This window comes from Gambusia affinis, linkage group LG24 (genome assembly GCF_019740435.1).
Source record: "Gambusia affinis linkage group LG24, SWU_Gaff_1.0, whole genome shotgun sequence".
In the NCBI taxonomy this organism is placed as follows: Eukaryota; Metazoa; Chordata; class Actinopteri; order Cyprinodontiformes; family Poeciliidae; genus Gambusia; species Gambusia affinis.
Genome location: NC_057891.1, coordinates 11,327,443 through 11,350,861, shown reverse-complemented (window position 1 = coordinate 11,350,861; position 23,419 = coordinate 11,327,443). Strand labels below are relative to the sequence as shown.

The following is a 23,419-nucleotide window of genomic DNA, read 5'->3' as shown; positions in this document are numbered from 1 at the left end:
CACGTCAAAGTCAGAGCAGAAGAAGAAGTAGAAGTGGACATGGTGTGCTCACCATGCAGGCCCTGTAGAGGTGTTTGGGGTCCCACGTCAGCCGGTAGAGGCCCAGGAAGGTGTAGGCGTTGCCGGCGGCGCCGTGGCAGAGGCCGTAGCCTTTCTTTAGCAGCCCCCAGCGCCACACCACCTCCCCGCACTGCAGCGCCTCCTCCAGGTACCGCGGGTTGCCCAGCACCTGCAGCAGTAGCACACCACCACTAGAAGGCGCCTGCAGCCACAGAACACCAAAACTAGAGGGCGCATGCAGGGTGAACTGACCTTGTAGGCCTGCAGCAGCATGTAGACGACCCCAGGGGCGCCGTGGCACCAGTGCACCAGCTGGTCCCGGTCATCCCCGACGCAGGGCGGGTAGTTCCCAGATGGGCAGCGCAGGCGGCAGACGTGGTCCACACTGGGCTGCACCAGCCGCAGGACCTGCTCTTCTGACGAGACGAAGCCCGGCTGGACCAGAACACACAGTAAGAACCACAGCAGCGGTGGCAGCATCATGGTGAGGGACAGGACCTGTGTCCTACCTGCAGGAGGAAGTAGTAGATGCCGGCGAGGCCGTGGGCGGCACCCACGTACTGTTCCTGGTACCACTCGTACATCAGCGGGCTCTGGTTCTGGAGGCGGAGCTTTCTGCTGAGCTGCTGGCCCGACACCAGAACCGCCTCGCTGACCTGCTGGATGCAGTGCAGCGGGATCCGGTCCGGACCCAGCTGCTGGTTCAGGAACACCAGGGAGGAGAGGAAGCCCACCCTGCCGTACAGCAGCTCGTCCGGCAACCCATTGGACCCGCACAGAACCGCCTGCTGATACTGAAGCAGCCTGGAGGCAGAGCAGCAGAACCACAGCGGTCAGACCACAGCCTGCAGTCCAGACCTGCTACCATGTCAAGTCCTGGGTCCAGCCTGTCCCAACCTGTTGATGCAGTCCTCTGCCTCTTGCACCCTCTGCAGGCGTGCATAGACCACAGCAGCTATGGCCAGCGGCCCGGTGTCTCCACACAGGAAGGTGACGTCATGGCGATGGGTGAGGTGCTTCAGGCTGCGGGTGACATACTCCAGCGCCCTCTGCAGGAAGGAGGCCTCTTTGAAGACACTGTGGAGGTGCAGGTAGAGCAAAGCGATGCCTGCAGGGAAACAGGCAGCAAACATCACTAGCCTCTGCTAGCTGACTTGAAGGAACAGCCAGGATACGGACGGGTTTAGTCCAGACATGCTGGACAGAAACATGACTGGTTCCGTAACAGATTCTGATTAGCTTACTGCAAGGGAAATAATAAAAATGCTCACAGCATGAGGCTGCCACTAGTAGTGAAACAATCCCACAGAATGATGCTGCCACTACCATGCTGGACAGTTGGTACAGATTGGTTTGACTGCTGATATTTGCAGAATCAATCACAATGCACTGTGTTTCCTATATTCCTGCAGCTTCTGTCATCATCAGTATCACTTCCTCCCTCACCTGCCCAGCCTGTGTAAGCGGTGCAGTCTGTGGGATCAGCAGAATTAAGTCCATTCTCCATGACAGCCAGCAGCTCGCTGATGTTGCTGCTCAGCCTCTGGGCAAACGCCGGAGTGAGCTGGAGGAGAAAATAAGGATTTAAATAATGAGCAGCAAACCAAAGCTCGCGTGTATCCCCCGCATCCATCTGCGGCTTACCTTTCCCTGAGAGTCAAACAGGGCCTGCGTGGAAGCTGGGTTCCCATCATAGTCATAATATGGATTCTTCAAAGCTCGCGTGTCCATTTTCACTATCTATACAACAGCCGGAAGCGTTTATATCTACATCGAACAAAGAAGAATAAAAAATGAACACGTTAAATACTTAACATGAAGCCACAGAAACACCACTTGGTTTCTGCGCAGAGCTACACACCCACACAGTCCATGCTAGCGGAGCTGCTACTACTTAGCTTAGCCACGGAGATAATGCTAGCGTCAAGCGGCGCAGGAAATACAGTCAGAGTGCAATAAAATGAACCAATACTCTACTATTAAATGTAAATAAAAAGAAAAGAAAGTATAGAATTTATTCACATAACAAGCAACCTCCCTCCCAATGCTGCAGCGTTGCTGTGCAGCCTTTCTGTGTTGTGACGTAGCTCTTGAGATGCTAACTCGCTACTGCCAACTACTGCAGAAGAAGAAGTACTGCAGTCAACAAATCTGACTACAACAAAACATCACCACAGGGGTCCTGTGAAGCCCAGACAAAGGTGGGTAAAGTTCCCAAAAATTGTACTCGAGTAAGAGTTGTAGCGCTTCACCATATTTTTACTCAAGTAAAAGTAAAAAATTGTTATCCAGAAAGTTATTCAAGTAAGAGTAAAAAAAGCATACAGACTAAAAGGTAAAGTTAGATGGTAAAATGTATATTTTAAGAACCAAAATGACAATAATTCTCATAAGTAACAAAAAAATAACAAAATTACACAAAAGAAAATGTTTCCAGATCAGTTTCTTTCAAAATTAAACTTATGAAACTAACAAAAACTGCAAGTATGTGTTTGTGTCTGGTGAGATTTTTGTTAAAACATGTTTGTTCTTCATTTAGTGGGAAGAGAATGCAGAAATTTTACTCATATAAGAGCACAAAACTACAGCATAGTAAAACTACTCCTAATATATATATATATATATATATATATATATATATATATATATATATATATATATATATATATATATATATATATGTATTTTTTTTTTCAAAACAGTTACTCAAGTAAATGTTATTGGGTAAATGTAAGTAGTTACTAACCAACTCTTGAGTCCAGAAGAGTTTGAAAGAATACTGGATTTACTTGTGATACAAGTAAATTAAGGTAAATGCATTTCTTCCATGTTCACTTTCTTTTATAGTTATTTATTGGAATCATATAATCACTGTTATGCTGAACTCCCAATAATAAACTTTGTTGGAGCACAGATAAACACATAGAAATGACATGATGAAGATCATAGCAGCCTGGTTTACTGGGGGACGATGAGTTCTGTTGCTATGGAGATGCAGGGTTGCTGCTGATTGGTGACTAGCTACTGTTCTTATGCAGTCTGGAAAACCCTGGAATTTATGGCAGCATTTTCCAGGTTTGGAAAGAGGAAGATATGAAGGTTGGAAGGAAGAACAGCGATGCAGACTGATGCAGACTTTAAAGTCGTTGCTTATTTTCTGATATAAACACCTTAACCAGACCTTGGACTGTCTGTGACTTCTTCTCTAGTGTCTTAATCCGGAACCATTTGTTGTGCTTCAATGCCTCCCAGTCTTGATGACTCGGGCGACCTTGCCTTTGAAAATCGCAAATGAAGCTGACAATTAGATGGTTCCATCATCATCATCGCCATTATCATCATCATCATCATCATCATCATCATCTCCTTGTGTTTTCCTGTTTACCTGTCTGCCGTTTTATGTCTGCGTCGGCGCCATTATTTCCACATCAGCTGTCCGGGGTTGCGGGGTGAAGGTCGGACTTGGACCGTCGCGCGTTTCCTTTGGGGAAGGGATGGAAATGAGGCTGAAACAGCAGGGAGATTCAGAGGAAGACCTTCGCTTTGATTAGAGAGCGGCTCCGCTCCCTCTCTGCCTCTGGAGGAGGAAAAATGTTTGATCCATTTATTGATCAGCTGTTATTTTTCAACAGAAAGGAGTCAACCTGACTTTACAACATAAAGATGTTGATGTTTCACAATCCCCCTGCCCTCAGTCAGTAATTTCTATAAAAACTGTCCCCACAAAGGCTTTGAGGCACACACAGTTAAAACTCTTTCATTTTCAAAGCTGAAAAAGCTGTGCTTTTTTCTTTTTTTAATTACAAATTCATATCTCTCATGTTTAAAGTAATACATAAATACTAAAATCAGTTTCAAATACTGGCTTATTAAAGGTAAAGCTATCTAAAAGCAGTCTGACTACTTATGTAAAGTAACAAATGATGCTCTTACATCACATTCTTCTTAGCAGTTCAATCCGATTTAAACTCCAGACTTTGACTAGGTCACTTCAAACCTTTATATATATATAAAAAAATTCGTAAAAATCTAAAAATGTCATTCCTGAATTCATTCCAGACAAACCCAGCTCTCTCAAAAAATCAGCACCACTTTAACTAGTATTTGGTTTCAGTTTCAAGTGTCCGACCTGTAGAGTCAAGAAATCTCTCAAACAGAACTTGTCTGACAAGCTGAAGTAGGCTAAAAGATCTCAAAGAGCAGCACATCATGCCATGCAATCTTTGGGGAAAACAAGAAAAAGAAATAAAATCAAAAACCCTTCAGAGGCAAAGTCAAAGTCACCTCCAGCCTTCAGCCAGAGTTGTCCAGCAGGGGGCGACTTCATTCAGTTTCATGTGTTGGAGTTGAACTCTGAACAGGACATGTTGCAGAACATAAACCAGTTTGGTTATTTACAAACTACCTGCTGTAATAAATTTCAGCTTCATTTTCATCCCCACCCCCCTCACCATTCCTCCTTCATCTCCCTCTCCAAGTGGACAGCATCCATGTTTGGTCCAGAGAGAGAAAAACCCGGCAGAATAGCGAGTGACAGCTGAGATAAAGAACATTCTGGTCTCGGTGGCGCTGCCACGGCCCCCCCATCTGTGACGCGCTAAAAATACTCCCAGTCTGCTGTTGCCATACCAGTCAACTGTCAGGAGGACGGAAGGGGGTTGGGGGATAAAAGGGAGGTGATAGACAGATACAAGTCGAGTCATTTGACACGGAGCACGGAGAAAAACGGCAGGATGAAGATGAAGAGGAGCAGAGGAATATTACTACACAGGAGAGTCTCTTATCAGAGATGGTAGCAAACAGACGCAACACAGCAAACAAAGGTAAATACTGTCACTTAGTTTACTGGGGAACAAACTTAGAGCACTCTGCAGCGGGTTTCCGGGCTGGAAAACCGAAACACTCAAGCAATCCAAACAAACATGAACGAAATGAAGTGTAGGGGAATTGAAATTCAAATCTGGTCTCCCGTGCAAATTTACACTGAAGGCGAACTCCAAGATGATAGGAGAAGTCTCCCAAAACATGAAAATACCTGCTGCTGCTTCAAGGAGAACGTTCAAAAAAACAACCTTTGCTGCGGCAGGAGCTGGTCAGCTCACCATAAACTGTAGAAAAAAAAAATCTTTTACAACAACCAACTGCTGTAAAACCAACAGTTTTGAAAAGTGGCAGAAGTACACTAAAAATACAGAGATGATCAGTATTGCAGTTTTGCATATCTTCAATGTAGTTTTCAGATTTTTTTTTTTTTTTGTAGAAACATACAGTTTAAATGATTAAACTAGCAAAATTCCTCTGATAAATTAGCATGATGCTGTCGTTAGTATCTCCAGTAAAACTGCGTTGTTGCTTTTAAAGCACATTAAATCCTTTCCAACTTTACTGGGACATACTGGGAAAAAAAAGGATCATATTTGCAAATGTTGAACCCTCATAAAATGATTCTCATTTTCGTCATGCTTTTGTGTAAATTTGACAAATAAACTGTAGGAAGTGTTTGTTTGTTTTTTTATTAGATTTCTACTCCCAAAGCTAAATGAGCTTAAACAGAAAATCTGTTTCATCATATCCTAAACCCATTTTGGTTAATACCAGTTGTTTATCGCATTAGAAAATAACATGTGAACATTAATTTAAAAAAGCTTTCCCATATTTTTTCATACAATTATAACCATGTATTACAACAAATAATTAATTTTGATTGTAGAACAGGCACCTGATCCCTGATCAGGGCGGTGGAGGATCTGTGATGCTGTGGGCCTGATTCTCCTGAAGCTCAGAGTTTGAAAAGTCAAAAACAATGCAGCTTTGAACATCCAGTGTGGTGGTGTGTAACTTCCTCCCACAGTGAAACCGATGCCATATGCTTCCTGCTGTAATTCTCTCTATGAAAACTCGATGTTACCCTAAAACAGGCTCATTCTGCAGCCTCTTTTCCACCCAAACACCAAGACAGAACATCCTACCACAACACTTCTAATGTACACTAGTTACTACTACTACTGTAGTTTTGACAGCCGCCACTAGGTGGAGTCCTTGGAGTTCGTTTTGTTTCGTGGATTTAATAACGAGTTCCCTTCATCCAAAAATATGTGAGCTCATTTAAGTTTTGTAATTTCAGTAGTCCTGCTCACCTCCTCCTCCATGTGGGTATATGAAGCTGCACCTCCTGCACAGTTAAGCCTGTTTCCCCTCTAATGGCTGATCCTCAGCAACAAGACCGTTTAGGTTTTCTAATTAGGGAGTCAATTAGGGAAACACTTACACAGCTTTCCTCTGTGGACCTAATAAACAGGATGGTGGTAAAAACATCGAGTTCCTCAGTAACCCGGCCCTCCGCCACCTCGCCCCGTCTTTGTTCACCCATTGCACCTGAGGAACCTCTCCCCCCGGGGGGCGTCCAGGTTCAGGGAGGAATTCAGGAACCGTACATTGTGTCCGACGACCTCCTGCTGCTGCAAACAAAACCCCGAAGCCCCAAGCCAGGCCATTAATGCCGGACAGAAGAGAGAGCACCGACGGCAGGGAGAAGGTAGGCATAGATGGGGCGAACTCTCCCTGGAAACGAGCAGGAAAGGTATGAGGTAGCAGGGCATTATACGAGCCGGGGCGCCTGTTAAAGATCTGAGAAGGAACATTAAAGGAAATACGGCCAGATAGACTTAGAAAGTACAAGTGAGTAAAACCAACAGAGCAAGAAAGTGAAACTTCAAAGAGGTGCCAGAGTCTGAAAATCACAGGCAGAGTAAAGTGAGCTGCTGAGCTGTTGAGTATTATTTGGTTGGCAAGGAGAGTCAAACTTTCAGGTGATAAATTCGGCTAGCTCTTTTGCCGTAGGAGGAATATGGTGAGATGAAAAACATTTCCATTTGTTATCAACACTGAATCCAATCTAGAAAGTTGTTGTTTTTTTTTTCTAAAAAAAAGAAAATACAACAAAATCAATGCGGTGTAATAACTATGCCAGATCTGCTGGTGGTGTTGTTATGCTGACACAGACATAGAACAGTTACCTAGATTACTTTGCATGATTTAAGGCCTTGTACTCCTGTCAGAAGAGTAAGCCACAAAATTATTTATTGCATAAAAATCCAATAAATAAATACATTTTTCAAACAAAATTACAAATGACAGACCATATAATAAATAAATGGCTTTTAATTCAACCATTCCTACTGTGAGTTTACCTGAAGTTGAAAACAAAAACATGTTATAAAACCTGTTGGTCAAACAGTTTCGCAACGTCCCCCTGAACTATGGAAACCCAAAAGTTTAAAGTTCTGAAACAGAAAATTTGATCAACTGATGAAATCATTTGGAAAATACCCAGGTGTACAATCACTCCGAGGGGTGAAGACCACAGACTATTGGCCACCATCACACTGCCTCTGCCGTGCTCAACTCACTTTCCTTATACACGTGGGCCCCATTTAGCTGAAACAATCACACGCAAAGAATTACTTGATTAAAAAAGACATTTTAATATTACTCTGTCTGCTGGATTTAAAGCTGCTTAGTGAGAACTTTCATACTTGGTAGCTGTCTGGTTTAGATTGCTAGGTCTAATTACTTGAAAGCACAAATTTCTTTAAGAATTATGCCTTAATATACGTCTAAATATGCCAGATCAGGCCAGTTTTAATCTTTATTAACACTTAGAAACAGATTGCTGCTCTGAACAGATTGTGAATGGTAATAAATAAGGGATGTAGCTATGGAAGATGTAATTATTTGTATTAATTTAATGTGTATACTGTCCTCTGCCGGTCAGGCTCTGTGGTTCATGCCTTCCATGTGAGCTCCGTTGACACTGTAGCTGCGGCGGCTTCGACTGACTCACACCCTGACTTCCCTCGTCTGAGGGACTGATGACACGATTGGAAAGCGACACACGATTCTCAACGCCTCCTCCTCTCTCGTTCTAATCTCCAGCAGAGCTGGAGTTCTGGCCCCCCCCATCTTCCCCCCCGGCGGGGAAGCAGGCTCGGACGGTTAGCTAAGAGTCGGTTAGCAGGTAGAGCTTACCTGGAGCCCCTCTGTGAGTTGGAAGACACACTGAGCGCATTTCATCATCCCAAATCACATTAGCTCGGCGCTCCCGAAAACATCACAGCGCAGAGGAGGAAGAAAGAAACATCAAAGCTGTTTACTTGTGTTTTACTGGGTTAAACTATTTGCACAAGCTGCGGCAAAGTGCTTTTTATGCTTTTGAACGCCCACACTGGTTAAAAAAAGAAAAAAAGGAAGAATGGAACTGATGTGATTGCTGTGAGAACTTTGTCTCTTAAGTCACACTGACTGCACATGGAGGCGCTGCTTCCTCTATTAGCCAAACATGGAAAGGGAAACACAAATACAGCTCCCATTAGAGCCTGGTCACATCCAGACTGTTGACAGGCTGGCAAATCCGCACCTTCAACATGTGATGTTATATTCACCAGAAACTGTCTCAGAAATATCCAAGGCCGGATTATCTCTGTCATCATTTCAGAGCCAAAACCTGACTGTATTTTCAGTATTACTACAGTGGGCTCCTGGTATGCATGAAGATTAGGGAGCACAAATTGCTAAAATCTGTGAATATTTGAGTCCTCTTCTAAAAACAATTACAATTGCTTATTTTAATAGCACAAACACAAGATAAATTCTCAAACAAGAGAGTTTTATTAAAAGATGTGCTCTATAAGATGAAGGAAAAAATGTTAGAAAACATAACATTATCAAGAATCTTTGCTTTTGTTTTAGTGTTCATATTCCATTTATCTGTGGCACAAGGGGAACTGCAACAGGTGTTCCTACTCAACACAAGGGGGCGCTAATTCCCAACTAAAAGAGTACGGAAATAAGCATTCCAGTGGATCCCAGTTATTATCAGGGTCAGCATGTGTATGTTTTTCTGTGAAACGTAACTCCAAGATGTTCACGTAAAATGATCCTATTAGTGGATTATTTTCCATGAACAGATCTAAATTATTCTCAAGAAAACACAGCTTGGGAAGCTGAGATACCGAGCTAGCATGCTAGTTGGCACACTGCTGGCTGGTGTTTACGAAGCTTCAGACTACCGCCATTACTTCTTTCTTGGCTGCCGTGTTTGTTTACTCTGAACTCACGTTTAATCTTGAGAAGTTTGTCGCGATTTCCTGTCTGACACGTGAATGCTGATGGGTGAAATCGGTTTCTGTGTGGCGTGTTGACTGGACGCCACACCTGTTACTCCTCTGATTTCTTACCCTTATATGTGTTGGGGGGGCAGTTTTGCTCAGGTTTGGAAAACAATCTAGCAACTTTAAAATCTTAAATTGTGAGCATCCAGACTGGTTTGCTTTTAATCTGCTACAAATTAACTGCTGTTTTTCATCTGCTGAGCTTAAGAAAACAGCTGTTTCCACCCAATTAAGATGGTTTGGAAACGCATCAACTTCTTGAAACGAGGTAGAACCTTGAATTTCTCTGTCGGTTTTCAGAGGAAGAGCCTCAGGTTTCCACCTCGCTTCTCAGTCAAGTGAAAGCCAGCAGAGGGTTGAAGGGTCACCGGAAGAGCTGGGTGGAGTACTCTGCCCTCTGCACCGCCGCGGGGTGAGGGTGGACAACCTTTAGGCTCGAAGCGCCGTCTCTGTTCTCCAGCCCCATGTTTCAGCTGGCTGCCCAGCCTGAATCGGACAGGAAAGTGCTGATGAAGCAGGAGAAGCTCTGCTCCACAAGGAGCTTCAGCGGCTAAACGCATTTGCAGAACGAAGGCAAATGAAAGACCTGGGAGCAAAACGATCATCTTCCTCCGGCTTGTTTAGACTCAACTGCAGCCAGTCAATGACTCACTCGGCAGCTTCTGAGTTTATCCACTTAGCCAAGTGTTTAGCAGTACAGACACTGTTTACATCCTTAAGACCGCCACATGGCTGCTATTAAAATATTTACCCCTTGGAGCGCCGCAGGAACCAAGATGGTGGATGTCTGGGCAGAAAAAACCCAACTGAGTGAGTAATGAGATCGGTTAGGATCTCAGTCATGAAGAAAAAAAGTAAAATAAAATTTTTTCTGGAAAAAAGTCAGTACAGTATGCAAGATAAAGGCTGATCCAATCTACTATCAAGTTATTAATTAGCTGGATGCCAAAAAGACAGGAGGAAATGGTGGTTATTTGTTCATAAAGTAAGTTTATGCAGTCATTTGAAAACATGTTTCAGATCCGGAAACTAATCAGAAAGCGATACGAGTCAAACTAGAAGTATGTGATAAATTTACCAAATTTTTCCGAAAGATTAGTTTGATTTTAACCGCCACGCTCAAATTTAATTACTGCCAAACCTTCAAAACCAACATGTATCCTAAAAAGAACCGGCCTGATACAGGCTGGAAACACGAACCCTAACCCAACATGTTTGGGACATCTTTCAGCTAGACCAGGCTACCAACCATCTCCAGTGGTTTGGAACTTCACAAGACAGAGACTTTATCCACAACCTGATAAGAACCAGAACCATTCTCACTCTACTAAGAGAGGCCCACCTTCCAAAATTACTCCAAGAGAGCTTCAGGAACTCATCCTTCTTCTTCCCCTTTGGCCATGTTTGTTTACTCTGAACTCATGTTAGGTCAGGAGAACCTTTGTGATATTTTCAGTCTGACATCTCAATGTTGGCGGGTGAAATCTGTTTTTGTGTGTTGCCCTGATCTGTAACACCAACGCACATTGGATCTTTCCCATTTTGTAGAGTTGCTAATAGAAATAAGGTTCCGTGTCACATCGTATTTAACCTCATGGAAACAAGAAATTAGTCAAAGTTCCTTGATGATCAACTTTAATAAAGATTTTGTATTAATTTTATAGGGTTTGATTGGTGTACAAATGATAGTGTTTTTTAAAATTTAGTCATAAAATTGTTATTTTTTAACGTGGCTGAATAGTGTCCTGATATTCGGGGCCCAGGAAGCTGCTAAAGTGAGAGAAATTTATTTTCAGGGTTTTGACACTTTTTTTTTTTTGAGTACCAATAAATGTGGATGGAGCTGTAATCTCCTGCTCTGTTTTTGATTGATAAGAAGCAAGAGAAGATGTGAAGAGAAACAGACACACCTCACACTCTACATTATACCCACTTCCTTTCAAGTAAAAGAAACAATCCATCCGTAAGCCCCATTCCCGATGGCAGCACGCAAATGCACCGAGTGCCCCGATTTCACTTCCAAGCCACAAACAAATAAGCTCCACTTATGATACATGTCGGCTTGGCTGGATGCGCAGATCTAATATTCACCGTGAGTCATCATCTGTGGAGGAGAAACAGTGGCCGCTCTCTTTCCATTTGCCTGCAGGTACACTGAAGTGCATTCAGTTCCCATTAGGGGACCTCGGGTTTGTGTTTTTCACCCCACAGCGGCCGGCTAATGGCAGAACCGGGCCGGGATGAATCCGTCATGGTTTAGCAGCACCAGCGGTGGTGTTGGCTGGGCCTCGGCGAAACACAGCCACAATAGGACCTCTGCCTCGCACAAAGACCGCTATTGATCCACAAGTGGCTGGGAATCAGAGGAACGTGGAGGGAATGATAAGGCTGTCGGTGTCGACCGAGTCCTGCAGAGAGAGGCACCCAGCCGGCCTCCAAGGCTCCAGCCAGAGGTCACCGTCTCTGAGGCGGCTCCATAACGACCAACTCATAGCTGAGAGAGAGAATATACATATTCTCCTAATATACCTTTAGTCTACCTTCTGAATTTACCTAGAAGGGTTTTGACATGTTAGCAAAGTCTATACAAAAGTCAGTTTTGTTAGTCTTGATTATTATGCAGCATCAATAATTTTAATTATCGTTAAAACAGTGTTTAGTCAATGAGAAAAACCCTGAAAGTAAGCCAAAAATAAATAAATAAAAAAATTTCAGTGATAAAATATATTTGAGCAGTTGTGAAACACTAACTTCTGGTGGTGCTTTAGGTTCCACCTCAAACTACTGATTTGAGATCAAATGTCCTGATTTTGAGTTAATTTGTAAAAAATCAGGAACAACCATTTTTGTTTAAAGTTGGTCTGCTAGCATAGCCAGGAGCTACTGCCATCGCTAATCCTCCTATTGCGTATATTGTTTGAAGTGTTTCTTGAGCTAATAAGGTAACCATGGAAACAAACGTTTCCAAATTAAGGAGTTAAGGAGGAAAAAAATAGTTAGCTTTGCTAAAGAATTGGTAAAAATGGCCAGGTAGCAAACTAAAGGGGCTAAGCTAAACTGTTAGCTAGGCCAAACTAGCAAACAATTTTTTGTGCTTATTAATTTTATTTTTTGATTGGAAATATTTTACAGTTACTCATTTTGATGAGTCTTAAAGTCGGACAAAGTGAAGTTCAAATTCCTTCAGTACTGCAGTTCCTCCACTGTATTCTCTAATCCATCATCTGCTGCAGATAGATCTCTCAGGAATCACCTATAATAAATCAGATACTTTTACATGGCAGTCATTTGTATCCGTGCCCACCTGTGTGTAAAGCCCGCTCCGTATTTGAGGGTTAATCTCTGGAGAGGTGTGAGCACACGGAGGGAAAAATGTCAGGAGTCTTGGCATGGCATTTGGAAACACCAGCAGGTGTGACAGCGAAGACTTGACTGTCTCTTATGGAAGAGCCGCAGTAATCAGAATGATCATAACAGAATTAAATATGAGGAGAATCGACTGGTGGGTGGAAAAAGACATGTTTTCAGATCTTGAAATAAATTATAAGCAGATAAACAGACAAGGTCTGCAACGATGCAAAGCAGTCCACAGTAAGAAGGAAATGCTTAATTTTTACTTTTCTTTTGACAAATGAAATCTTAAAAGTGCAACATGTATGTCTACTCAGCCCCATTTACTTTGAAACCCCACTTAGACCACCTCTCCCACAGTGGAACATGGTAGTGGTAGCATGATGGTCAGGGAACGCTTTTCCTTTTTGAGCTGATGGAAGGGAAAACCGAGAAAATTCAGTCTGAGCGGACTAGTCAAAGTCCAAACTGCCTTGGAAGTTGATTTTAACAGACAATTTTAACCTATTTTGAAAAGATGAAATGACAAAAGTACAAGTCTCTGGATGCACACCACACTATTCAGACTTTGTTTTCCTCTTATAGTTATGCGCTACTTTGTTGGCTTGTTATAGCATCCCAGTATACTACATTGAAGCCTGTGGTTAACATAATCTGAATATTTTCCCAGAGTCCTTTTGTCAGTGTTCACCAGCGCATCACAAGTCTCTCACAGCAGTTTAAATTGTATCAATATGAATAAATGAAGGAAAAAATACTTGAAAGATTATCATAAGGGTTTCCCACGGCCTGAATGAATTATCAGACTTTTTTATTTTTTTTAAATTGGAAGAGCTTGAATAAAACTTGTAATTTTAAAAGCGTGCAGGACTTGAGCTGGCGAGCGCTCGGTGGGAGTTTCTCCTTCGTCACCCAATTATGCATTTTTCACGCTGGCTGACCTAACACACATCCCAGCATGGGAAACGGGAGAAGTCATTAGTCACTGCGCCTCGCCGCAGCCTCTTTTACCGCTCGCTATGATCTTTCTCTTGCTCTTTTTAAAATTCACGTCAGGCTCCTTCGCTCCGTGGCTCGCCTTGCTTCGCATTGTGTCCAACCTGAAGCGGCCGTTAATAACAAACCAGAACAAGGCGGGGTGTGGTCCTCTGTCTCTCTGGTCCTTCCTGAGGATGACTCAAAGAAAACGATAGGCTTTCTTCAAGAAGCCACCAAAAACTGAGCGTAAATACAGATGTGAAAGGGACAAAAAAATATATATATATATGGTGCATGCTTCCAGAGCGTACTGTAAGATTAAAGCCAGCGCTCGGTGCCACGTCTCTTCCCATTTCTTTATTCCAGGCCGAGCAGCTGGAAATCCCTTCTCCAATGAAGGAACATAGACAGCGAGGAGCAGGTGAAAACGCTGCCTGCTGATAGCAAAGCATCTCCACCTCCAGGAGCCTGATGTACCCTGTCAGGCGCTCAAGCCATCTACCGCTAAAATCTCTCTTAAGTGCCACACTAAAAAAATAAAATAAAATAAAAAATCCTAAACTGAGAACAACGTGAGCCACAGTCATAAGTTTTCATCTGACTGAAAATTGATTTGTTCCCTGACAGGCCTGATTCATCATAATTTACTGATCACACGTGGCGACACGTTACCGTTCCTGCAATTCATTTCCTTCCCGTTTTCCAATAATATTTTCCTTCCAATCAGAATCACTAGTTAGATTTTAATGGAGCAAAAATTTAAAAAGTTTACTTGTTTCAACATTTTAACAAGTTGGGCATGAAGACAAAAAAACTATATTGCTAATAACAATATAACAGAAAACTTCAAGAGAGAGAAAATCCTGTTACCATTGTTTGCATTAGATTGCACAGAATGAAATTAAACTGGAGAAATTGAGCTCAATAGGAGAAATTAACATATTGCATATTATTATTTTTTGTGTTTTTTCCTTTAATTATTTTCTTAAAATACTTTAATTGCATATTAACAGGATGATAAACAGAAAAACTAAACAAATGTGTGAGCATTTTTCCCTAAAAAAGTGTCACTTATCATAATCAAAATAAATTTTGGGAGGTAGAGTTGAGAAACTACAGTACAAAAATAAAATACAACTTCAAGAGGGAGTCTGAAACAAAATGATTAATTTTCCGACACTAGTACTGATATGTCACAGATATCGACCAGTTATTGATATTATTGAGACATAAAAATTAGATGCAGCCAACAATCCACAGCCATAATCAGCCACCTTCCACGCTCAACAGTTAGTGGAGTTTCAGGGTGTGCCATGAGAAACGATGCATATTAAAATGCTTCTAGTCTTTTAATCACTCCCCATAAAAGAAAACTTGTTTTTGGTGAATTTTGCAGATAGGATTCGTGATTCTTGAATAAACTTTGGTGTTTCGGGGTGAAGAGATTGGACATAGCATTCCAGGGTTATTAAAAGTTTGAGCTTTGAAGAGTGTTGGAGTCCCCATAGACTGGTGGCAGAAAACAAAGTCTTTGTAGAACACACTGTGAATTTTGATGATTTGCTTCCCCCCCTCCCCTCCTTTGACTCAGACATATCGATGCTCCCAGACACTCTAATAATCTGTCTCCCTGTTCAGTTTCGAGCGAAGGACAGAACAAAACCTCAGGTTGTTGTGGAGCACAAAACATAAATACATATTTTATTGCGGTGGAAAAATAGTTTGGAGCAATCTACCAGGAAAACAATGCGAACAAAATCAACAGCGATGCTCAAGGTTTCTGCAGAAAGTGGAAAGCCAGCCTTGACGTCAGGGCGTCAAATTGATCTTCACAAGGAGAGGCATGCAAGGATTTTCACAGAAAGGGGACAGAATGCAAAGATCTGCGTACTGATGGACGAAGACGTATCTGACCCTCCAGGCCGATCTTCATCCCTTCTTTTCAAACTCGAAGACGTCTCTCAGCACTTTCAAGGCCTTCATTTCTCCTTTCATGTGATCCACTTTGACTTTTCACCGACTTGGACCCCAGAGAGTAGATTAGCCCAAACGTCTTCCTCTATCAGTTCCATTACATGTGAGATATTTTGTCTTTTTAAAAAAAACAAAAAAAAGCCACTACACGTTGAAGAGATTGTACACTACAAACCATAATGTGTCATAATAAGCCCTAAGTTCATGAATACTCAGTTAATTAATATATATTGAACATTTTTTTAACTTAAATCTTTCGGCTCATCAAACAAATCTCCAAGTGAGCCAAAAATAAAGTCAGTATATCCAGAGAGGAAGTTGCGCTCAGTGTCTTTTTTTAGAGTATGTATTGTTTCTTTCAGTGGTTCTTGTTGCAGTGCCCCCACAGGTGAGGAGGTGAAAGGGTTAACAGGAAAAACAGGCTTAATTTAAGTCTAAAGCATCCAACTTTGATAGGGCGATGAATTTACAGTAGCACTACCAGTGAGTTTAAATACAGCCTGTAATTCCAGTGAGTGCGCTAAAGAACTAAATTACTCCTCCTCTTAGGGATTAAACTCAACACAAAGCCTCTAGACAAAGCCTGTCATCTTCTCCGGGTTAAACCTGACTCAGTCACATTCCCGCTCCGTCACCCTGAAGACGGAAACAGCACCCGAGACGCGCCTCCGCAGAAAACCACTCACATCTGCATTGTTTCTGTGACAGTAAACATATTGTTTCTGCCCATGTACCTGCTGCTCCGTCTCCGTTGTGAAGCGCTGATGGGACCTGTAATTGTACGTTGGGTGCTTATCATAACAATGGAGCCCCGGCTGCACGCGCCCGTCTGTGAAGAGCAGCACAATTAGGCGCATTAAAAGTAAAAAGCTGTGCTGTTAATGATGCCGGCAGATATCTGCGGCGCTGAAACTCCAAATGAGCCCGAATCAGATGAGTGAGGGAAGCAGACAGACGGGAATCACGAAGAAACGCAACAATTCGACATTATAATTAACCAGTCATTAATTATGCATGGTTTCATCATGTCCTCTAGTAGCTCAGTTTATATTTAATTCATCAACAGAATTTTAAGTCACAACACATATTTTGCTTTTCAGCTAATTAAGCATCTGATAGGTTTTTATTTAATGAGTTTCACAGCTGCAGTCATGTTTCTGCTAGTAGAGTTCAAAACATCTGGAGGTCCGGCTCACTTTCGAGACATCTGGAGCGCCGTGGACATAAACAAGCTTTTCCACACATCATTCCTTATCCTACTGTCAACACTTTGTGTCCTTCTTTCCTCATACATTTCCTTCTGTCTTCAGCCCCTGTGACTTCCTTCCTTGTGAACCTAAAGAACAACACTAAATGCGGTCTATTAAAGTTTCTAAAGGTGAGGAAGGCAGGAAGGAAGCGCTCAGATTGGTAATTTGTTTATTTCCGAACGTGAAGAGCACGCCGAGATTAAAGGACGAATGACAATGACGACGACAGAGTGGCGGCTTGGAATTATTCCGATGGAGAACGCATGAAAAGAAGCAGAAAGCCTCCTGGCTAGTGAAGAAGAAAGGAATGTTTTCATGATTCATTCACAAATAGAGGAAGAGACGAGGCATTTAGATCTGAACCAAAAGGAAAACAATGAAACGAGCTAAATATACCATCTAATGTTTACACATCCCTGAAGCAACCGACGCTACGTCAAGAGAAGCCAGTTCCAAAGTGAACAGCAGTTCTAGAACTGAATGCAAACTTATTCTACATTAATTAGATCTAAGCAGTAGTCCTGTTTATCACCATGAACTCTAAATTAGATGGTAGCTGATAGGCTACTTTTACACAGTAGCCTATAAGCTGTCGTAAAAGTTGGACAACATCGATATGACCATTCAGACACTTTCAAAACAGTTGTATACGATTTAGTTCCACTGATGGAAGTGACGCAAGTCAGATTCTTTGGGAGGTGAAAAGATTGGAATCGGGTCAATTCGATTGCCGTCAAGAAGTTGTACTACTATACACGTGACTCCAGAATCAAACAGACTTGCCATTTCCATTTGAATTATTTGTTGTAGTTCACTATGAGGCAATATCCCCAAGCAAACATCAAAACTGGCTTTGGAAAGCTAACCCGAGATAGCATGTACCGTCTGACAATGTGCTCTCTGATTAAAAACCAGACTTCTGTTCCAGTCAGAAAAGGTTTATTTCTTGCCCAGCCTTGCTGTTACTTTTTTGTTTCTGTCTTCCAGAGAGGCCCGCTCTTCGTGATTGCACTCGGTGATAGCTGGTTAGCGCGTAGGCTCGGGGGCTCATGGTGGTCTGTGATTATCACATCTCACGCTGGGTGTGCTGATGACAGGAGAACCCCCTGCCCTTCACTCAACCCCGTCACCCCGGCTGCCCTCGGGCCTCCTTCCTGTACCGCCCGCCCCGTCCTAATTTAAGCTGCGGCTCTGCTCTGATTAGCCCATACTGTGTGGGTTGCGGTGAGTCCGCTGTCCCGCTGGCGGCCGCCTTGGCGTCAGGTGGAGAGAGCCGTGTCAGAAGGCTCCACCTGCTTACGTTTTTCCCGCCGGTGGTAAGTGGTTTGAAGCGAGGCTGTGCTTCTCGGGCTCCGCCGCTGATTACGCTCTGTTGTGGCCTCTGTGATGGGAAAGTTGTTTGGTTTGGAGCCAGACACAGCCTCGCTGGCTGAAATAAAGATGAAGCTGCGGCAATCAGCGGAAGGTTAAAAGAGACAGGTGCGATGTATGGAGCCGCATCCACAAAACCACAAAGAAGAGATGAAAGTTAGCTTCCTCAGACATTCAGATTTGAACATCTAATCACCGTATCTGCTGCCTTTTGTTGGTAGAAAAATAAAACGCCATTAGACTTCAGGAAAGTAGATGTAATGTTCCAACTGCTCAAGCTGCATCTCTTGGAGTGAAAAATAAGCAGATAAAACTGAATCTCAGGCCATAATAACAATCCAGCTCTTTGACGTTATCTGTTCTATCAAAAACAAGCATCAAATGTTAAAGCTACTTGTGTTGCTTTTTTTGGGCAAAGCATAGTTTGTTTTCTGTTGCTTTTTTGCAACATTTTCACAACTTTTTTAGCCTTTAGCTATTAAACTTAATTGAAAATAATATATTGTCAAAAGAAGCAACATTTTGAATTCAAAATCCCCTTTGTGCTCTATGTCTCTATGTAATGAAGATCGAGGCTGGTTTGGTTATGGATAAACAATCACCCCAGGGTGTCGGGTTAGGACAGCTGATATTTAGGTGATTTAGCGAAATAAGAGAACACCCGAGTCCAGAATTGAGCTTTACTTGACTTTAATTAGCTCGTGAGGTTCCTCCATACTTAAAAAGGCGCGTGTGGGTGGGTGAGGGTGCGTGTGTGGTTTTCTATAAAGATGAACAAATACAAATTATGAGAACTTGCCTGTAAAAACTTTCACAAATAAACCAAAAGTCCACAAAGTGAATAAATGTGTTTAAAGATTACTATAGACTAGCAGCTGGTTAATATTCGAGTATGAGAACGTAAACACACATAAATAATAATCAGCCCTGCTAATAATAGCGTCACGCGATAAAACATACAGAAGAAATCAGGCATTACAAGTAGAAATGGTAACACGAATAACAGCTGCATCTAATTAACCGAGCTTAATAGCTTAATGCTAAACGGCTAACTTTTAGCTCTCAACAATAGAGTAAACAACACCAAAAGACCAAAATATTCAACAGGACAAAGTACAATTACAGCTCTTAGGCATTTATGAAACCGAACTAAACCACCAACAGCATTACTTACATTCAATGGACGCGCACAGTAGAAAGAGGTAATAAATGAAGTCTGCCTTGAGAGCCGCACTACTCAATGCTCAAATTTATAAGCAAGAGGTAGCGAATATGAACGAGAAGCCACCCAGTGGCTGAAATAAAGTACTACACTTAAAATACCTTGATAAGGAAAAACTAAACCAGAGGGTTGAAAACAGATAATTAACAGTTTTTGTACACTCTGTTTTATTGGATTCTGTGAAACGGAACTAATCTGGAGAAAATATGCTGCTTTTTATAATATTTTTCCACATAACAGCAGACAACTTGAAGCTTATAAGAAGACAAAAACATCCTCTATTGGCAAGCTTCGTCTGTACCGCGTCATCACCCTGGCACTTAGGCAACGATTTTTCTTCCCATGGGCAACGAAGTGTAAAAAGCCAAATTTAATTTGGGAAGCAGTATAAATCTGTGAGCGTTGGCTGATAAATTCTAGACTCAACTAGCACGGCTTTGGGAGGAAAACAATCAAACACAATGAGTTAATTCATTTAGTGAGAGCTGCAGGCACTCTGACATCAGCGTTAGGCAGAACCGGTGGAGGCTTGCCACCCCACTGGCCCCGTGTGACAGGACTCTAACTCCTCCATCCATTCCTCGCAGGCTCCACTGTTAGGCAACCCAGCGCTGAAAAGATCCCATACATCAGAGTTCTGTCAGCAAGACCCGCAATAGTGTCTGAACCACTTCACTGATTCACAGTACCTAAAGGCACACAACGGTAGAAATGAACAAAAGAGCACAAAAGTGCTCAAATATGGGGAGGTGACAAAAAAATACATTTCTGTTACAGTTTATTCCAGCCTTATTGCTTCTTTAGCCTCTGCATTCACCGTTTTTTCTTTAGAGAAAGGCGTTGGTTTTTGTTCCCATGAGTGATTCTGAAACAAAAATGTAAAAGCAACTTTTAAAAGTCACATTGTTACAGGAAAACATAGAAATATTAATAAAAGATCAGCTCACACTGAGTTTCCACTTGTTTCTGTTTGCAACGCTGTTCGCTAGCTTGCGCTCTAGCTAGCGAACAAGGAGTTAGACAGCTATAAGGGAATTAGTTAGCTAGTTGTGCCAGATAGTGACAAGTCACACAGTGGTTTTAATCAAATTAACATTATATAGCAAAACAAACTGCAACAAGACATAAAAATTTACCTTAAATGCAACATTCAGTATCAAAAATAAGTGATGAAGATTTTTGTATTCATTTTTGCCACTTTGGCTTCAGTTTCCACTTTTCGAAGCCAATTAAAGTCAACTTTATAAAAGTTCTGCCAACAAGTGATATATTGATATATCATTATAGTATTAGCATCTGTCTTTAAAACATATACAAAGTAAATTAGTCCTAATATTTGTCCCCCATTTCTTCGAAGTTCTGCTACCGCTGTGTCAGCAGACACTTCTGGCTGATTCTGCTCTGAAACCTGTGGAAGCAGCACTTTCCCACAACTGCACTGAAAGGTCTGAGAGGCATTTCAAAGCTCCGTAGTATGTATTTGAATTGAACATGGTTTTTAATTACTTCTGTCATTTTTTTTTAGCTGTGGGCAGCAGAGTCCTTGCTGGGGTTGCATTTTCAAATTCCCACCAGTGTTTCCGGGAGACCCGCAAAGTCCTCGAGTGAAATCCTGCACACATTAGAGCAGGACATAGTCTGACTCCACTCAGAATTTGGTAACTACTCCAACAACATAAATACAGAGAATTTCGGATGAAAATGTTTGTGTTTTAAGGAATACAACCAAAGCTTACAAAGCATCAGACTCAACTGAGATCAGCAAGTGGTTGAGTTATGGATATTGAGCAGCCTGGAGCTATTTCCTGGAGGATTTCCTGCCTCAGGAGAGCCAAAGTGAAGCGTCTGTTGTGCTGATGTGAATTAAGACAGAGAAAACCCAGGGGTCTTCTTTAATCCTTCTCTATTGATTTCAATCTATCTCTCTCTCCCAGTGAGGGAAATTAGATTATTAACCAGACTCACTTGGTGACACCTTCCAAAAAAGAGGCAGAAAAAGTCATTGATGTCAGATGATATATAGAGAATGGCAATGAAGCAGTAAATGAAGGGACAGAATGGGTGCTAAATGTATCATTTGTGGCTTCAGAGCACTTAAAGTTAAACCAGATGTCCCCCGGTTAATATGACTCACATTTGGGAAATTATACTTCAGAAATCCAAAACGTTTCTGGTGCAACTTGGCCGACTCCCAGAGTGTAAAAAGTCTAAGCTCCTGAAGCGATAGAAAACTAACTTTGTTGGTAGACCAACATGTTTCAGCTTGAGGCTTCATCAGGGTCGTTCAGCCGAAACATGTCTGTCTACCAATAAAGTTCAAATGTTGCTGGACTCTTCCATCTTAACAGATTATGTTTCAGAGCCATTGCTTTCATCAGCAACGGGAACTGATTCTTCTGTGTCTCACTTTGCTGCTTGAGGAATCACTAGCATGCTTTGCTTTCCAGTCTTACTGCTTAAAGCGCATTAAATATTTATTATTATTTGAACGTTGAAACTAAAGCAGACTTGAACAGATTTGACATAAACATTTTCCACACACTGATGATGGGAGTGCCTCTTCCCTCCGGTCTTGTAATCTATCCTCGGCTGTAATCTAAGGACGTGTGTTGGAACAGAACAATTTAGCCGGGAGATTCCACCTTCTTCTGATTGGATTCAATAGACTGTGCGGACACAGGGCTGCACGTTTAAAACAAGTCCGTCCTGTCAGCGGTTGGCCATGCTCGCCGCAGCAGCTTGGCTCAGGAGATGAAGGTAATCATCCAAATAATGGACTTCCTACGGCAACAAAGAGATTTCAAGGCATCAGTATGTTTGAAATTTTATTCTGGAGGGTGCCTTTTTTCTGCATGATCTGCTTTCTCTGCCATTACCTTTTTACAAAGGTTTAAACAACGGGAGGGCTAGAAGAAAAAAAAAATGCTTCTGTGCAGCACCAGGTGATACAGGAAATTTGTACAAAACAAGAATCTATTTGATGCCTGACTGTACGTACTATACTTGCAGGATCATCACTTTAACTTTTATTAGGGGTTTGAGTGCCCTAAGATGCCACCTACCAAACAGTAGATGGAGGTTGACATCTTTTTTTAGTGTGTTTTGCAGGTTCGCCACCCTTTGCATTCATCTAACCTACAAAAAAAAAAGTTACATGTTTAGCCCATAAGTCCTGTCCAAATACAGCTATAAAAAAAGACAATGGAAGTCTGGTTTAGTCACTTCATTTCATGAACCATGAAATTCTAGTCAAATTTAGACACAATTGAATATCTTTATGTCGATGATTTTGCACATAGACATTGGGGGATCAATGACTCTTGGTGATTCATTGGTCACCAAGACCAATGAATCATTCATTGGTCTTGGTGAAGGGTGATCAGAAAAAAATCTTGTGCCTTGCTCAGAGAAGCTCACATTGTGGACTGTTTAGGTTTTTTTGGGAGTCTTCAGAATTGATGTTTATGATGGCCTTTAAAAATTAGAAGAAGTGAAGCTCTAGTTCCCTTCAATGTCAAAACTTTCAGGCCAGGTGTAAAGAACTCACTTAGATCAAGGTAGGAAATAATTCACCTTCTTTTCATAAAAATGGCTCAATTCCAAAATGACACCAAAGGCAGGATCTCTTCTTCCAGCGTGACAAAAGATATCTCTGCCTACATGAAAGCGCTACAACTGCCATCATGTTTATTTCAGTTTCTTTCTTCCCTGTACAACCGAGTTCAGATAGACACAATCAAGTTCGCTCTCAAAAACGCTAACACTAATAAGAAATATCTCAGAAAGCCTTGAAGATAAGTGAGACGAGATAAAGGCATAAAAATTCAGCTGCTAAGAGCCCGACCGGCACTAAAAGAGAGTCCCTGCGGGCCTTCACAGGGGGATGTGAGGAAGGTGAAGAAGAGACTCTCTGATCATGTTTAATTCCGGTTTTTATTGGCAGAGCCACTGAACGAAGCCTTTGTTACACAAAGCCAGAAAATCACCACATGGGGACAGACAGACTATGCACACAACAGACAGGGACACTTAATGAAAAATAC

The 23,419-nt window shown here is 42.1% G+C and overlaps 1 protein-coding gene across 10 annotated transcripts in view; it reads right to left on the bottom strand.

The window, feature by feature from the left end:
- The window catches only part of lancl1 (LanC antibiotic synthetase component C-like 1 (bacterial)), a 48,873-nt gene that overhangs the window by 1,494 nt on the left and 23,960 nt on the right, over positions 1 to 23,419 (bottom strand). Inside the window, exons 1-10 of one of the 10 annotated variants that reach the window (XM_044109903.1) lie at positions 4,512 to 4,661; positions 4,345 to 4,413; positions 3,446 to 3,637; positions 3,231 to 3,336; positions 1,705 to 1,827; positions 1,507 to 1,624; positions 958 to 1,168; positions 570 to 864; positions 313 to 495; positions 53 to 229 (exon numbers count right to left, since the gene is read on the bottom strand). In XM_044109903.1, the coding sequence (XP_043965838.1) occupies positions 53 to 229; positions 313 to 495; positions 570 to 864; positions 958 to 1,168; positions 1,507 to 1,624; positions 1,705 to 1,791 (1,071 nt within the window). In that variant the 5' untranslated portion in view covers positions 1,792 to 1,827; positions 3,231 to 3,336; positions 3,446 to 3,637; positions 4,345 to 4,413; positions 4,512 to 4,661. Of the gene's footprint in view, positions 1 to 52; positions 230 to 312; positions 496 to 569; positions 865 to 957; positions 1,169 to 1,506; positions 1,625 to 1,704; positions 1,828 to 1,921; positions 2,191 to 3,230; positions 3,337 to 3,445; positions 3,638 to 4,344; positions 4,414 to 4,511; positions 4,662 to 19,328; positions 19,433 to 23,419 lie in introns of those variants that run through there. The other 9 variants (XM_044109896.1, XM_044109897.1, XM_044109902.1 and 6 more) reach the window with 9 other exon arrangements.